General features: G+C 46.9%; 1 protein-coding gene across 1 annotated transcript; it reads right to left on the reverse strand.

Annotated features, from left to right (window-relative positions):
• Nucleotides 1-1,323: 1,323 nt before the first annotated feature.
• On the reverse strand, nt 1,324-3,567 carry LOC124704740 (ALA-interacting subunit 1-like). The gene is made up of 8 exons (XM_047237002.1): nt 3,294-3,567; nt 3,007-3,075; nt 2,864-2,922; nt 2,676-2,750; nt 2,478-2,585; nt 2,267-2,337; nt 1,711-2,008; nt 1,324-1,626 (listed from the first exon to the last, which is right to left on the reverse strand). Exons 1-8 carry the CDS (start codon nt 3,565-3,567, stop codon nt 1,324-1,326), a joined length of 1,257 nt encoding a protein of 418 aa, XP_047092958.1.
• Between the last annotated feature and the right edge of the window lie 14,956 nt (nt 3,568-18,523).

The raw sequence follows: 18,523 nt of genomic DNA on the forward strand, positions 1-18,523 counted from the left end.
CATTGCCACGCGGTGATGGAGGAGACGGCCGTGGAGCGACGAGGGCTGTGTTTGTTGCCGGCGGGGTGTGGTGGCTACCATTGATGAGTCGGGAGACCTTTTATAGACGCCGGCGTCGGGAAGAAAGCGCGGGAACAGACGAGAAGAGGCGGGAAGTTCGCGCGGGAACGGGCGGTGGCGTGCGAACGCCGGCGACGCGTGGAGGCCGCGCAGCGACCGACGAGACGTCTCGCCCGCCCCTCCGTCGCCATTACGGCAAAGATGCCGGCCGCGCGCGAACAACTTCCGTCGCGAGGTAGGCGACGGTTAGGGTTAAATCAACCGTGCCGCTGACGCGTCGGCCCCGCGCCTCCTCGCCTCGCTTTTCGTTGTGTCCGGCGTCCCCGGAGCGTCCCCTGTGGGACGGGGACGGGCTCGAGGCGCCGGACACCGTATCGGGCCGCGCCGGACAAAAATAGGCTTTGGGGGACGCGGCTGGAACGCTTTTTTTGTCCGGCGCGCCCCAAATCGCTTTGGGGGACGGTTTGGGGGACGCGACTGGAGATGCTCTTAGGTTTCTTAGGGCAAGAGATGATAAGGGACCTTTCTGTAAATTGTACCTGCCACTTTGTGTTCTATAAAAGCTCCACCGGGTCTTCTGACCCCACTTGTGTTCAAAAAAGAAATGTTCTACTCCCTTCAATCTACTAAATCAGCGCCACTTAATGTGGATTAGAGGGAGTAACTTCTTTGCTCTGTATCAAGACATTGTAATTCAAATTGTTCAGATTTTTACAAAAATGTGTCTACTATCTAATTTGCTTAAAAATTTTATCACTCATCCGTTTAGATGGACAGGCGCGCGCAATTCATGGTCTATTAGGATGATAAGAGATAGATTGTCATACATCGCCACATATTTCCATCTTCTTTTCTTTTATTTTATGCAAATTCGATCTCTTATTGTTTTGGCAAGGCATACAATTCCCCAGATTGTACCAATTTGTGACGGTACATCACTAAATCTGCTCGTGCTAATTAACCCTTATTGGATGGCAAGGTTGTTGTTCCGAGCGACCAATGTATTATAAGGATCTGGCAATAGACTGGATACGCAATATTCTGTCTCTTTACTGTTGTTACCTGAAGGACCAAGCTCCACACAAAAAAAACTACTTTTGCGTTGTTGATAAAACAAGCTGGGTTTCTCCGCAGCTCGCCTGCGCCGTCAAGTTGTACCACAGGTGAACTACTGTCGTTGTTTCCTGTCCAGCATCAACAAGTTCAGGTTGAGCGAATCATGAAACATGATCCTACCATTAATTACAAGTTCAGTTGAGCGAATCATGAAACATACCTTGCCTTAACCATGTACAAAACTGTGAACCCGAGAGCAAGGAAAAGGCACAAACCACCAATAGTCAGATACGCAATACCAATGAAGTTATTTCTTCCTCCAATCCAAGATGCAGTAGAAAGGACCACCGCTTTTGATCCTCCAAAGCTATATGTGTTGTAGTTATTCTGTATAACCACTGTTATATTATCCTCTGCCATTATCTCTTTTTCAATCCTGCCATATAGCTTTCTGAAAGTTGGGAAGGCAGCGGTTCTCATCCAAACAATGAGATCTTCTTGCTCACTTAACTGAAAATTGTGATGAGAATAAAGAATTAATAGGATAGATATCATTCTTGGAGTTGTGACAAGAAAGAGGAAAAATCCACGTACTGGTATGCTCTCGTTTAGCTTAGCACCACCTATGAGACGCCCCTTCTGGAAATTACTAGGATAGATATCATTGCCTAATTTATGCTTTTTGTCACTCTTCCAAGCTATATCCTTCTTATTCACTTCAATAGTCTCCCCATTGACCTTAACTGTAAATGTATCGTTGAACAGACTCCAAGCAACAAGTCCACATGGAACAATTGGAACACCACCAGCGGCATGCCCTTCAGGTTCACATTCTTTTCCTAAGTGAACATTCTTATACCGCAGTTGTTTGTCATTTCGACTTCGCACATACCTAGGAAAAGGGGGCAGGAATTGGTCTGAGTATGTCAGCACAATTTGTTCTAACAGGACACTATCAACATCAGTACAATGGAATGTAGTAGAAATTCATAAATGAATACATGTGTTCCAGTTCGACAGAGTCTTATTAAAATACAATAGAAGGTGGTGAATAAATTTTCTCAGGTTCCTTTCAAAGCATTGATTGTGAGAAGCACACAGAGAAGGAATGTAATTTGTCCAATACAACATTTCATTTGTTAATATATACCTTCGATGGTTTTGATAAAAGTTGCCAATCTGGTAATATACAAGGATTGGACTCTTCATGTATTTAGGCACCTAAAAGGCATAAAAATCCAGTTGATTCATTAGACAATAAGATACTAAAACACTGCATCTTAATATCACAAGCAACGAGTGCAACCATCACAAGTAATAAATATGTAGAAACTGAGAAATCATTTTCATTGCGAACTCACCTGCAGTGTGATGTTGCATGTTTTGTCAATCTTGGAGCTCTGAATGAAGGCGACCTTGTCATCGATGGGAACACAACTTATATCATATCTCTCCACCAGTTCGACAGCCTGCATCACAGCGAAGGTACGGAATCAGTAAAGGCACGGAAAAGAATGCGACAGGGAAAACTAATATGATCAAAGCCATTTTCATTTAACCTGTAGCGAGGCAAACAGAGCTGCAAGCCCAATCGGAATGAATAGGACGGCCATGAGCAAGAAGACTGTAACGACCTGTGCATGTCCACATATCAGCACATGTAAGGACTAAAGAGCTCCTAAGTTTCATGTGTAATAGGTAAAATATATATCTGAAGATCAAACAAATTGGTGACTGGGATAGTTACAAGTTTAGGTATCAGTAGTGGCTTGCATGCTGGAAGCTCCTGCTGGGAAAACTTAGAATCTGCGAGCAAAACGAAACGTCAATTTCTTGAAATACTGCTTTAACTGAAAAGATCCGAGATAAGGTGGCAGGAGTAAAAATTACACTTGGGCTTATTGGATTTCCTTGAGCCGCCATCCCGTTCAGAAGGATCCATCTGCTCCAGCAACCAATCTGGAGGCAATAAAAAATTAAAAATTAAATAATAAACTGTTCCGAGAATAAACAAACGTAGTTGGAGAAATCGGGGAACAACAGGATGAAAAGCGCAGAACAGTCACTGTCCAGTCCACTGAGATGAACTCCTGTGTTGATCGGGACCCACCTGACGCTACGCAAATGCTAGAAAAAGACCCCGTTTTTTCCTCAAAGCGACAAGGGTCAGAGCTTACCGAGGAGGAGGCGGCGGACCGCTGGTGGCCCGGTGCAACGGGGGAAGAGGAGTGGAGTAGGAGAGGAGGCGGCGGATCGCTGGTGGCCGGGTGCAAAGGTGGGAGTTGAAGGTCTGGAGGAGAGAGGCGACTTTGGGCAAGCTGAGCACGCGGTTTTAGATGGGGTGAACTCCTCTGTGCTGTAGCGCACAGCGCAGGACAAAGGGGGTTCTCTTGTCCTCGCGTCGTCTCCTCCTCCACCTCGTGTCCGCGTGTCGGACAGCCACATCGCCATGAGTCATTGCCTCGTCTCCTCGTCCTCATTTGCACGTTTCAGTAGAATTTTTTTCTTTCCAGCAAGTACAATCCAATAGTAAATTTTTATTTTCGAAACACCAGCACACATGACAGTTAGGGCATCTCCAACCGGGAGATCCAAACAGGACGTCCCATTTCATCCATTTGGGTCGTCCACACGCGGACGTGAGCGGATAGCCTACGAACGTCGATCTCGGGCAGCTCAAGACCCAAATAAATAAAAAATCATCTTTCTCCTTGTACTAGTTCCACCGGTGCAACCATGGCGGGCGCGCAGGCAGCAGCCGGAGGAGGCCATGGCTGACCGGAGGAGGCCATGGCGGGCCGGAGCTTGGTGGTGGACAGGCGGCCGCCGAAGCCCGTGGCAGGGGCCGTGCTCGTGGCGAGGCGCGGCACGGGGCCTCGTCGTGGCGACGCGCAGCTCGCAGCGCCGTCGTGGCGAGACGCGGCCGGCTCCGCCCCCGCCCGTGGCCGTGCCCACCGCGCCAAGCCGACGGTGTTCCCCACACACGCGCACTGGTACTCCTCCGCCGCATTCGCCTCGCCAGCCAGCGCCGGCGCCGACCCGCTCGAGCCTCTCCACGTCTACGACACCGTCTTCCACGGCTTCTCCGCCTCGCTCACCGCATCCCTCGCCGACGAGTTGCGCCGCCACCCGGCCGTGGCCGTGCCCACCCGCCCCCGCCCGTGGCCGACGCGGCGGGCTCCGCCCCGCCCGGCGCGCACGGCCCGCTTCGCCCCCGCCCCGGCGCGCACGGCCCGCTCCGCCCCCGCCCCGGCGCGCACGGCCAGCTCCGGCCCCGCCCGTGGTCGGCGTGGCTCTGGGCGCACGCGGCCGGTGCTCGCAGCCAACGAGGTAGCACGGGGCGGCGCGAGGGGTGCGGGTGCAACGAGGCACGGGGCGGCGCGAGGGGCGAGGCTCGGGGCGCCGTCGTGGCGCGGCACAGGGCGGCGTCGAGGCGAGGCGGGGATCGCAGCGGCCGACGTGCTCCGCCCCCGTCTTCGTCTTGCTCGGCGGCGTCGAGGTCGGCGGTGCTCGTTTCTGCTCCGGCGACTTCCAGCATGACTGAAAAAAAAGGAGGCGGCGGCCGGGGGTCTCCAGGCGAGGGTGGCGCCGGAGCTCGGTTAAGTGAGCTCCAATCCGGCGAGCAGCGATGAAGGTTTCCATGGGGGGGAAAGTAAACAGGGAAGACAGAGGAGAGAGAGAAGGCTGGGGACCATGTGGTTGCATTTTGTGTTACTGTCACATGGGCCAGGACGCGGATATACGCGGATACGATGGCGCCCGCGTTCGTCCGGCTCGCCCCAAAAGTCTCCCAAATTTGCTTCAGTTTTGGGTCCACGCTGCATCTGTCCGTTTTTAACTTGGGTTGCCCCGTTGGGAGCAGGTTTTGTCCGGGAAGACCCAAACAGACGATTTTTTTTGCATTTGGGTCTCCCCGTTGGAGATGCCCTTAGACGCGCTAGATGCAGGGACATACATGTATCTTCTGTTGCCGAAGCGCGATGATAGCGATGCTGCCAGGATACCACGAAGAGCACCGTCATCGTCGGGGCACCAGCAACATCCCAGAACTAGGACATCCCCTCCTTAAGGTTAGCTTAAGGGTAATGACTTAAAACATAGCTAACTATAGTTTGACGAGCGGTGTACAAGGCCTGGCCGCGATTAGTAGTGATTCCTGCTTCGTGGAGGCCAGTTATAGCTTGCAATCTGACCCGAGGATGGATTTTTGGAGTTAATTAGCTCACCCTCGTGAGATCGCGACCATTTGTTTCGTCCATTGTAGTACGTGTGGCGCATAGGGCATAAGAGGCATGATGACTTGGCATCATCCTCTCCTTTCTCCGGCTTAATATTGGTGGTCTGTTCAAGGTTCTGAACACTTCGTGGCAACAAAACACGAGGATTGGGCTTGTTGCAAGACTTAACCCAACACCGTAAACAGATCAGATATCGCTATTTTCATATTATTTACCATATTTTTTATAGAGAACTTGGACCAAAGCGGACAATGGCAGGATGTGGATTATATCGAACTATGGATACAGAGCGGATTCCCCGCAAAAAAAAAGGATACAGAGCGGATTTGGGGCAGGCTTGAGTCGGAAATGCATATCTATAGATTTAAACAGACATTTAAACAAAAAAAAACTTCTCTAGCCAACCTACTACTAAATTCTCGGCTAAGTGCTCTCCCCTTTAGGTTTTGTCTCATTCTATCTCTCGTCGTCACTGAGCAAATATACACATAAAATTGGAAGTGTGTTTCTTTTATGCAAAAAATGTTACCACAAAGCATGTAATGGAAGAGTCGCAGATTGCGTGCTAGTAGCATAGAGTGTTTGACCGATGGATTAATTATATTGTCTAGATATTTACGGTTGGCTAATCAGATTATTTTCTTTGAGAACCTCTGGTAATATGCAAAAAAATGTCGCATATTCATATGCATCATATATATCATCAATACCATATCAATCGAATATTTGCTTGATCAATATCCACATCCTCATCTATATCTGGCGGATTCCTGAAAGTGCATACCATATCCTCAAAAACATCTGTGGATATGGATTTGGAGCTGAAAATTTCCGCACAATTTACACCCTACTCAGGACAAGACTCTAGACCGTGTTTGTCGGGTTGATCTTTTTTCTAGAAGACTAAAATGTCTATTCGTTTGGTTGGTGTGAACTAGTGTCTCCATCTAATGAAACATGTTTTACATTTGTCAAATTTTAAATATATTTAGTGATTATCGGGTGACTAGATATATTTAAATTTTGGGTGCCAAGGTACTCATTGAATGAGAGAGCCTGTTGCGCGCATGCGAGGATCATCGGTGGGCCGTAGCAACCCAGTATCCAGAGAAAGAGCCGTTGAATCAGGTGTACAATGCAAAGTGCGAGTGTCTCGCTAGTGACGCATATCTATCCAATATGGTGCTTGAAGGATCGCAATAAACTAGTAGAGAATAGCTTGTAGGGGCCATGTGATCCATGGCGTGTCAACTTAAAACACGCCTCTAGTATTATTGGTGGCATAGGCACTTTCTACGCGCCATAGATATTGGTCTACCAGTGGTGTGGTAGAATGAGTGAGTGCGACGCCACTGGTAAGTGGAACCTATGGATATGCCCGTCCCTAAAAAAAAATGCTAGTGGTGTGACAAATTCTCAAGACGCCACCATCATTTTTATTTTGTTAGGCTAGCACTATTTGGCACGCCACCGGTATTTTATTACTGCTGGTGTGCACTATTTGGCACGCCACCAGTATTTTATTACTGCTGGAGTGCACTATTTGGGCATGCTACCAGTATTTTGTGCGATATCTTACACACCAATGACCCAAAGCATTGCTAGCATGAAGCAACAGTACGCCACTAACCTCCATTTAGAAAACCAGAAAAAATGCATGTATGCGCCACCGATAGCCACACATGATCATTGTCCTCCCACGCGGTGTTGCCTGTCAAAACCCACCGGCGAGCAGTGGTTAAGCAACACGAAGAGCCGGGAGGCTTCCAAGACTACAGGGGGCCCTGGTCCCTCGACGGCGTCCCGCAAATGTTCCGGCACATGTCCTAGCAGTCGCAAGGGCGTGCCACCTGACCTATACCTGGTCAGGAAGGTGTTGGATTGCTTCGATTAGTTTCCTGCATGGCAGACACGTAAACATTAAATACGAGCCCGATCGGCTCTCAGGTTGCCCTGTGGATCGGCTCAAAGAGCCGATCGCCCCATGGTACACGTCGGGTTAACGATGACATGGGGCTCCTGCTTGATCAATACAAAGTTAAACCAATCTACGACAGTTTAGGGTTTTCACCGCATGATCGGAACATCCTACGCGTAGTTGAGCCTAATAGACACGAAAGATAATGGAAAACTAACCCTAAAAGAGGCCTAAAAACCAACGTTAAGTTAATTCCCGGAACATCCCTCTTAGGACCAACAAACCATACCTTACGTACTGCCGGATCGTTCAACCCGTTTGCAAGGCCTAACCATACAGATATTAAACCAATCCTCGAAGAATCAAGGAGCAACTATAACAGATTGGATCTACTAAATAACGAACAAGCAAGGTGCTGCCCTTACACCTAGGTAGGTATAAGGGCAGCTAGATATCAAGGGGCGGCATAGCTAAGCAAATATGCACAAGAAAAGCATCCATGCAAGCCCCAAAACACCTAAGATAAATAGTGCTACTCGCCATCAATAACGCTTCAGCACGAGCAACACAAGGTAAACGAATAAACGCACGCTGCCTAGATCGCGAGATGCGATCTAGGCAGCATGATGCTTATCCGGGAGAAACCCTCGAAAGAAGGGGTGGCGATGCGCCTGGTTTGTGTTTGTTGTGAACGTGATTGTCCTCCTTTCTTGATAACCCTAGATACATATTTATAGTCCAAGGGACTTTCTAATTCGGGCGTGCACCTAACCGTGCACGGGTTAAACTCTATCTTTTAATTCTAAACTAAGATGCGATCTACTATATTACAGATACACGGGCAATCTAGCCCAAACTCTTCGTGCAAGGCCGCTTCAAAGATGCTCCACGCGTACATCCTTTAAAACCATCTTCGCTTACGGCCAATCTCCTGATTTGGCCAAAATCTGGTGATAACACATGCCCCCCTGGTTTTGGTGATGATAATTTCAAAACCACTCTGTTTTTCCTTCGAAGGGTCATGTCGTGGCAGAGCAGAACCGTCGCAGTATTCTTCATCATGATGCCTTGCCTTCCCAACTTCTCTGCACGATTTGACAGTTGTGGCACCACATCCTCGAAAACTGCTTGAGCATTAAATCTCCACTATATCTCCTTTTATTTAGCCGCATCGAACAGTTCACCTCTGCACTAGCACTCCAAAAACCCTCCTCTGCCATCATGTCTTCTTCTTCTTCTTCCTCCTCCGCTTCATCGGGTCTTTCCGCCCAATCCTCCCCCCTCCGCGAGCCGACGTCGGAGTGGATCCCAATGGCGGACCAAGTTCGCCGCGCCCTAGAAGACGGAGACGAGGCCAGCCACGACTTCTCCGTCTGGTCTGAGGACGACAAGTCCTCGACCGACGGGGAGAGTGACCTCCGCTTCCTCGCCGACGGGGAAACGGAGGAGGAGAGCGATGACGATCGCTTCTCCTGGGAGGACTTCACCTCCTCCGAGTAGGAGAAGGAGGAAGAGGATGAGGAGGACGACACCTCCTCCGACGAGCCGCCGGCCAAGCGCTTCTGTCCCTGGCCAGGAAACCTCAGCGACTTCGACAGCGACGATGATGCTGACGAGGAGGACGAGGACAACAAGGGCCCCGCCGGCGGCCGCGGCAGCAGCGACGACGAGCTCGCCGGGAGTAGTGCCGACAGCGGCGACGACGGCGACGACGAGGGCAGCGACGGCCCGTAGATAAGATCCTTAGTATAGGACCAGTAGTAGTAGATGGGGCAATGTATCCCCTAGTTCTCCCTTTTAAGAGCAATCAGCTCTTTTATGTAAGAAATCCTATTATCAATGAAGAACTTCCTTCAATTCGATTTTGCCGATTTCCTCCATGTTGATTTAGCCGATTCCTCCTCATTCTGAATTTGCCGATTGTTAACTTGGTCAATGCTCAATGAGCCGATGGCCGCGCATCAGTCCTTCACAATGAATTGCAAGGCAGGTCAATTCAGCTATCCTCTCAGACGGTAACCTGCAACCCTTGCTCAAATTCATATCCCAAATTTCCAATCGAACAGGTCCAGTCCGCAGCCGCGCAAACCCTAGATCTTGGACTCCAAATCACATGAGCTTAATGTTAGATTAATCGGCAAAACCCCTGAATCAATGCCTTCAGGAGAGCTCTAGGACCGTTGCTGAAACACCTTGATGCTGAAGATGATACTTCTGCAGAACAGGTACCATTTGCCCACAACTTTCCTTGTGATGCTCTGTTTCTTTGCAGCAACAAGATGGCCCAGAGCCTATCAATGATGATGGCTCTCTCTTCAAATTCCTCCCACCAGCTCTGGTGGTTCTCTTCTGTAAGAACTCACCACCTTTCGAAAAGGTTGTAACACAGAGCCAGCCGATTCTAACAAAATCGGCTCCCAAGAGCAAAGAATCTTCAGGGCCAGCTGCCCCCGAGGCTCAGTCAGGGCGAGAACAGCAGTGAGAAAGATGGCTGCCAAGAAAACTTTGAAGGGCGTCATCCTTCTAGCATATTCGTTCATTAGTCGTGCTCTTGTAGACCTCTACCGAAGATGATATCAGCGAGGAGACGCAATCCAGCCGACGAGGCTCAAGCTTGGGCAACTCTGGGAACACCACCACGTAAAACCAGCCAGATGTGCCACCATCGGCTTCCTGCTGCCATCAACAACAAGGGCACCCTGAACCTGCTGCCCCTCCAGCTTCCATCAAAACAGGGCAGGGAAGCTTACGCACAAGGAGTTGATGCACCAAGAGGGCTCGGAAGGATCAGCAAACCCCTTTCTCTGATCTGCATGCTTATGCTGCCCTCGTTGTTTGTCAGGGCTGGGATCTCCCAGGCTTGCTGTCGTTCGACCCTGAATCTATCGAGCCGGCCCCTCCACAGCATGTGATGGACCAAGTCCCAGCTCCAACGCCTCAAAGCTCTGCTTCCTTCCCCCATTGAGACATTCACTACAAGAAAAGTTCTGATAGACAACGTCTCAAAATCGTCCGCAAAGGGGTATTTTTCGTCGCCTATGGGCCTAACCCGACGATATGGGTTCCGTTGTGGAAACTGCGTCAGGCAAAGTCCAACGACGATTTTTTCGGTCCGTCGCGCTTGGCGCCCTTCCGCCACGGAAAATCGGACCGTTGCGGAAGTGTTTTCGGGAGCCCGTTGACCGCCGACGTCATGCAACCGACACGTGGCGGACGCCGTTAATCGCCGGCTAACGGCGTTAACCGCCGAAACCCCGTGGTAGATGGTAGGCCCACACGAGGCCCGCCACGTCTTAAGCGGGCCGGCCGGATGACATAGTTTGACCGGTCAACTATATAGCCGGGCCGGTCCATTAGTTACGTGGGCCGGCCTAACCTCTAATGTTGATCGGTCAAAAGTTAAATGGGCCGCCCATTTAACATGTGGGGTCCACCTTACGAAGAATCGGGCCGCCCAAGAAGCAAGTGGGCCGGCCAAAAACACAGTGGGTCCCACTTGCCCGTTAAAAGGCCGCCCATTTAGTGTGTGGGGTCCACCGTATAGCAAGTGGGCCGGCCCAACAAGCTAGTGGGCCGGGCCAAAAACACAGTGGGTCCCACTTTCCTCGTTAAAGGGCCGGCCCATTTAGTGTGTGGGGTCCACCATATATCAAGTGGGCCGCCCAACAAGATAGTGGGCCGGGCCAAAAACACAGTGGGACCCATCTTCTCGTTAAAGGGCCGGCCCATTTAGTATGTGGGGTCCACAATATAGCAAGTGGGCCGGCCCACCAAGATAGCGGGCCGGCCAAAAACACATGTGGGTCCCACATTCCCGTTAATGGGCCGGCCCATTTGGTATGTGGGGTCCACCATGTAGAAAGTGGGCCGCCCAACGAGATAGTGGGCCGGCCAAAACACAGTGGGTCCCACCATCCTATTAAAGGGCCGCCCATTTGGTGTGTGGGGTCCACCATATAGAAAGTGGGCCGCCCATTTGGTATGTGGGGTCCACCATCTAGAAAGTGGGCCGGCCCAACAAGATAGTGGGCCGGTCAAAACACAGTGGGTCCCACCTTCCTATTAAAGGGCCGGCCCATTTACCATGTGGGACCACCATAGAGCAAGCTGGGCCGGCCCAATAAGCATGTGGAGCCCACTATCGTGTAACCGGGCCGGCCTACTAAAGAAGTGGGCCGGCCCAAAATGAAAGTGGGTCCCACACTATCGTAAGTGGGCCGGCCCAATCGTTGTAGGGCCCTACTTGTTTGACTAGTCAACTTGCATTAAATTTCATGAGCCTAAAATCTGATTTCAATGATACACACAATTACATACACAAATAAAACAAATAGGAAAATTACAAGGCAATTAATGTGCCCAAATAAAAAAATTACATAGAATCATTGAGGACTTCTATTAGCATCATCAATAACAAGTTGACATTTGGCAATCGCCTTGATTGAATCTTGTGTACTCTTTGTCAACATATCAGCCTACGGATCTTAAAGCAAGCAATACCATGTCTTTTATAAAGTACAGACTTTGAGATATTTACTCGTCCGATGAAAGAAATGGTCTAGGTTGACGGCTATGAGAAGATGCATCGAAGAAAGATCAGAACTTTTTGTGGGCCTCACAGTTAATGAAGATTGCTTCATCACAACTGCATTCTGATAATAATGCAAAAAGAGTTAAACGATGAACTATGCAAACATTTATTATGCAATGTAGATATAAGATAATAACAAGTTGCATAAATAAGACATGTATGGAACTTGTACTAAGCACAAACTTACATCATAATGTTGCACGTGGTCGCTACGCATCCTTTTTTGGCGACTATCTTCTAATGATGATCGCTTCATTAAAACAAGCATTCTGGTAACATTGTAAACATAGTTACAACAATTAACTATTCAAACATGTATTACGCAATGTAGAGATCGTATAACAAAGATGTAGCAGAAATAAGCACAAGATAAGATAAGATGCATGTACTAAGCACATACCGGCTCACTCGCAGTCCTTCTCTTGCGTGCACTAGTCGTGGTCAACATGCCTATCATTTTAGGTTCAGCCATCAAGTGAAATGCTAATCCTCCCTGCTCCATTGTCCTTAATCCGTGTTTAGATATCACATTTAAGACCAAGTCAGCTGGTTTCAAATAACAAAAAACTTGAGCCGCCAAATGAATAAGCCAATAGTTACCGGATATCAAATTAAAACCAACTAGATGTTGCTTTGCATGAGATACGAATTTCGATACATTCGTATTTAGAGTAGGGTAATGCCAAGGTTTTACACATAAAGTAAACCGGCATTAAGAATGACCAAATGTCAAGTTCAAATCACCCTCGAAGTTTCTCCAAGACAAGCATATCAAATAGGCAGAAACATAGTAAAGCATGAATGGCATTGCTATGGCAGTGGTTCCAAGTGTTAATCTCTTGCATAAGGAACAATGCATATAGGTTATAGATAATAACGGAAGTAAACCGCCAAAATTACCAACCACGAATCTCAGATTCCAACCTTACCTAGCGTCCCCGCCGTTAATGTTGGATGTTCTAATAAGTGGTTCGCATGATCAATCCCAAGGAAAAATAATATTGACAAGTCGGCCTACGATAATACAAAGACCGGACATGCACGCAGACAATAACTATATAAGCTAAAGACGAGGTATAAGAGCAAGCAGATTGGAAATGCACATAGCATGATTATAAAAGCAAGTAGTGAGAATAGCAGACACGAGAAAACAGCTAGCGGTGAGCTAATGACGTGGTATAAGAACAAGCAGATTGGAAATGCCCATAGCACGACTATAAAAGCAAGGCGACAATAGCATGCAGTACAAAACAATTGGCAAGCAAATGAATGGGTACAAGGCTATAAATATGTGGATGCACACAGTGTCGTAGAATGAACAGGATGGTAGCGACCGGATAATGCTTTTGTACTCGTACAACATTTAAACAAACTTCATGCGAAGCAACACATCAAGAAAGTTAACGGCATATGAGATCCGCAAATAACTACACAAAACATGGCTAAAGAAACACCGCGATCTAACGGGCCAGCGTACTAACCAAGCTGCGGCGGGGTGGACGGGGCGGCAACTTGCATTCCAGCGGCGGCGAACGCGGGAGACGATGAATCGACCATGTTTCCAAGAGAAGCGGGCGTTAGTGAAGCGGATCTGGTTGGCCGGCAAGGTATTCGGTGAAGTTGATACAGCCGCCGCGGCGAGGTAGTCGGTGGCGAGGTCGGCGGTGAAGCTGCATCCGTCGGTGGCGAGGTCGGCGGTGAAGCAGCATCCGTCGGTGGCGAGGTCGGCGGTGAAGCAGCATCCGTCGGTGACGAGGGCGGCGGGGAGCGGATCCGGTGGGTGGACAGCCAACACGATCAAGGCTACGCCGTGGAGGAGTATGCCGGCGGCGGCAGTATCTAGTACCGTAGAGAGTCGAGCTTTGGCTTGTGAGAGTATTTTTGAGCTAATGGGGCGAATGGTTGGTGGGTGGGTGTGGGCCGGTGGGGAGGGTTCGGGATCTAGGCAAGATATTTCATTGTTACCGAATGAGCCCTCCATGGTCGGTGGGTTGTAGCTTCCGGACCAGGGTTAAAAGGGTAAAACTGGTCACGGGATTTTCGAATGGATGCGGCGGGATGATTTGGCGCGTGGCCGAAATTTTCAGCTTCAAGCTACAGTACGAGCAGAACGACAAAAATAATGTTCTTCCCCAGGGAGCTCTCATTTCTTCCTCTTCTCTTTCTCTCTCGAGTCTCTCCCACTCCCCGGCTCCTCTCCCCTTCTCTCCGGCGGCCTCGCCGGCCGGAGACGAGGCCGACTTCTCTCCGTATATTGTACACCCTCCGAACTAAATTAATTGATTCAACTTTCCTTAGACGTGTATGTATCTAGAGTAAAAACATGTGTGGATACATCCATATTTAGATAAGCAAAGTTGAGTCAGCTAATTTGGATCCGAGGGAGTTAGTGTTGTTGTAAGCTTAGATCCGAGTGTTTCCCATGAGCAGAATGGCGCAATGGAGTCGGGGATCTCGTCATCGGCTTCGGATCCGGCCTATGGTGAATCTGGCGGATCTTGCCGGCCAAACCCCGATCCGGTGCCATCAATGTGATGGCGCTAACGGTGAGGCTTGCTTTGGTCGGTGCTTCGTATCCGGCCAATGGGGAAGTCAAGCCGCTAAAGTTCACAAGCTCGGGGCATACGACGGCGTCATCCGTCTTGCCCGTGCACATCTTGGACTTTCAGCCGACCCTTCTCGCAGCCAATATGCCGTTGCCGAGGCCCTTCTTCTCCTTCGTCCCGGCGACTACCGGCGACACCGTCCCAAGTGGTGCGTCCCCGGCGACGGAGTTGTCGGAAAGGATGCGGAGCAGTAGATCTGATGTGCGGTCCGGAAGGACTCGATTGATTTTCTTCTATATGTTTTGGGGTCCTTTTTGTAAAGTTGCAGTGTTCTATTAGTTATTGTCTAGTACTTTTGGTCCTCTATGTAATTTTTTGGACTAGTTTCCATTGGCACTGATAAACTTGAATTTTGACAAGTTCACGAGGAAAAAATTCCTTTGCACATATGGCCTATCATGTATAAACATTCTTGAGATTTAAACTATATGTAATGTGCCATGCATTAACCCTAAACCATATATATGTAACTAACCCTAGCTGATCAAACCCTACTTAATTAAAACAAATAACCCTAAACTATACGCATGCACTTTATGCGCAAAGGCGCGGGTGCCTCTAATAATGTGTGTGCGCACTCGATCGATGATCCCTAAACCTTATACAACCCTGAAACCCTAATCCCTAATCCCTAAACCCTAAACACTAAACCCTAGACCCTAAACCCTAACCCTAACCCTAAACCCTAATTAAACCCTATATATAGGCCAACGACACTTAATTGTGCATCAAGCGAGCAGGGGTGCCTCGCGGTCCTCTAATTAAATTAAATGTGCCATGCATTAACCCTAAACCATATATATGTAACTAACCATAGCTAATCAACCCTACTTAATGAAAACACATAACCCTAAACTATACTAGCTAGCTGCTATAACCCGATCTAATAAAAACATGCTCTATATATAGCAGCTAGCTAGCAAACCGTAGATTAACACCAATTAATATATACATGGCCTATATCGATCATGTTGTATAACATATCCCTGAGATTCATTAATTAATTATATAATTATCGTGATAAATTAATTAACTTTAATTTTGACAAGTTCTCTCGAATGAAAACACATTTGATTAAGTTGCCTCATAATATATATATATATAATTAGTGTGCATGCATGGCCTACCATGCATTCGTGCATATATTTTAATGTATATTTGAACATATTCTTGGGGATTTCAATCTCTCTCTCTCGATCATCTATATATCGTTGGTGGCCAAAAAACACACATATATATATATGCATGCAATTTATGCGTAAAGGCGCGGGTGCCTCTAATAATGTGTGTGCGCACTCGATCGATGATCCCTAAACCTTAAACAACCCTAAAACCCCTAAATCCCTAATCCCTAAACCCTAAACACCCTAAACACTAAACCCTAAACCCTAGACCCTAAACGTATCCCTAACCCTAACCCTAAACCCTAGCTAATCCTAAACCCCAATTAAACCCTATGTATATGCCAACGACACTTAATTGTGCATCGATCGAGCGGGTCATGGGTGCCTCGCGATCCTCTAATAAAATTAAATGTGCCATGCATTAACCATAAACCATATATATGTAACTAACCCTAGCTAATCAACCCTACTTAATTAAAACACATAACCCTAAACTATACTAGATATAACCCGATCTAATAAAAACATGCTCTATATATAGAAGCTAGCTAGCAAACCGTAGATTAACACCAATTAAAATATACATGGCCTATATCGATCATGTTGTATAACATATCCCTGAGATTCATTAATTAATTATATAATTATCGTGATAAATTAATTAACTTGAACTTTGACAAGTTCTCTCGAATGAAAACACATTTGATTAAGTTGCCTCATAATATATATATATATAATTAGTGTGCATGCATGGCCTACAATGCATTCGTGCATATATTTTAATGTATATTTGAACATATTCTTGGGGATTTCAATCTCTCTCTCTCTCTCTCGATCATCGATCTATATATCGTTGGTGGCCCAAAAACACACATATATATGCATGCAATTTATGCGTAAAGGCGCGGGTGCCTCTAATAATATAATGTGTGTGCGCACTCGATCGATGATCCCTAAACCTTAAACAACCCTAAAACCTTAAAATCCCTAATCCCTAAACCCTAAACACCCTAAACACTAAACCCTAAACCCTAGACCCTAAACATACCCTAACCCTAACCCTAACCCTAACCCTAAACCCTAGCTAATCCTAAACCCCAATTAAACCCTCTCGTATAGGCCAACGACACTTAATTGTGCATCGATCGAGCGGGTCATGGGTGCCTCGTGATCCTCTAATAAAATTAAATGTGCCGTGCATTAACCCTAAACCATATATATGTAACTAACCCTAGCTAATCAACCCTACTTAATTAAAACACATAACCCTAAACTATATATACTAGCTAGTCGCTATAACCCGATCTAATAAAAACATGCTCTATATATAGCAAGCTAGCTAGCAAACCGTAGATTAACACCAATTAAAATATACATGGCCTATATCGATCATGTTGCATAACATATCCCTGAGATTCATTAATTAATTATATAATTATCGTCATAAATTAATTAACTTGAACTTTGACAAGTTCTCTCGAATGAAAACACATTTGATTAAGTTGCCTCGTAATATATATATAATTAGTGTGCATGCATGGCCTACAATGCATTCGTGCATATATTTTAATGTATATTTGAACATATTCTTGGGGATTTCAATCGATCTCTCTCTCTCGATCATCTATATATCGTTGGTGGCCCAAAAAACACACATATATATGCATGCAATTTATGCGTAACGGCGCGGGTGCCTCTAATAATGTGTGTGCGCACTCGATCGATGATCCCTAAACCTTAAACAACCCTAAAACCTTAAATCCCTAATCCCTAAACCCTAAACACTAAACCCTAAACCCTAGACCCTAAACGTACCCTAACCCTAACCCTAAACCCTAGCTAATCCTAAACCCCAATTAAACCCTATGTATAGGCCAACGACACTTAATTGTGCATCGATCGAGTGGGTCATGGGTGCCTCGTGATCCTCTAATAAAATTAAATGTGCCATGCATTAACCCTAAACCATATATATGTAACTAACCCTAGCTAATCAACCCTACTTAATTAACACACATAACCCTAAACTATACTAGCTAGCTATAACCCGATCTAATAAAAACATGCTCTATATATAGCAGCTAGCTAGCTAGCAAACCGTAGATTAACACCAATTAAAATATACATGGCCTATATCGATCATGTTGTATAACATATCCCTGAGAATCATTAATTAATTATATAATTATCGTGATAAATTAATTAACTTGAACTTTGACAAGTTCTCTCGAATGAAAACACATTTGATTAAGTTGCCTCATAATATATATATAATTAGTGTGCATGCATGGCCTACAATGCATTCGTGCATATATTTTAATGTATATTTGAACATATTCTTGGGGATTTCAATCGATCTCTCTCTCTCTCTCGATCATCTATATATCGTTGGTGGCCCAAAAACACACATATATACGCATGCACTTGATGCGTAAAGGCGCGGGTGCCTCTAATAATGTGTGTGCGCACTCGATCGATGATCCCTAAACCTTAAACAACCCTAAAACCCTAATCCCTAATCCCCTAAACCCTAAACACCCTAAACACACTAAACCCTAGACCCTAAACACCCTAAACACTAAACCCTAAACCCTAGACCCTAAACACCGTAAACCCTAAACCATAAACCCTAAACCCTAAACCCTAAACCCTAAACCCTAAAACCATAAACCCTAAACACTAAACCCTAAACCCTATAAACACCCTAAACACTAATTAAAACCTAAACCCTAGACCCTAAACACTAAACCCTAAACCCTAGACCCTAAACACCGTAAACACTAAACCCCTAAACACTAATTAAACCCTAAACCATAGACCCTAAACACTAGACCCTAAACCCTAGACCCTAAACACCCTAAACACTAAACCCTAGACCCTCTAAACACAAGTAAACACTAAACCCTAAACCCTAGACCCTAGCTAAACAC

The sequence above is a fragment of the Lolium rigidum genome, chromosome 3, assembly GCF_022539505.1.
Source record: "Lolium rigidum isolate FL_2022 chromosome 3, APGP_CSIRO_Lrig_0.1, whole genome shotgun sequence".
NCBI lineage: Eukaryota > Viridiplantae > Streptophyta > Magnoliopsida > Poales > Poaceae > Lolium > Lolium rigidum.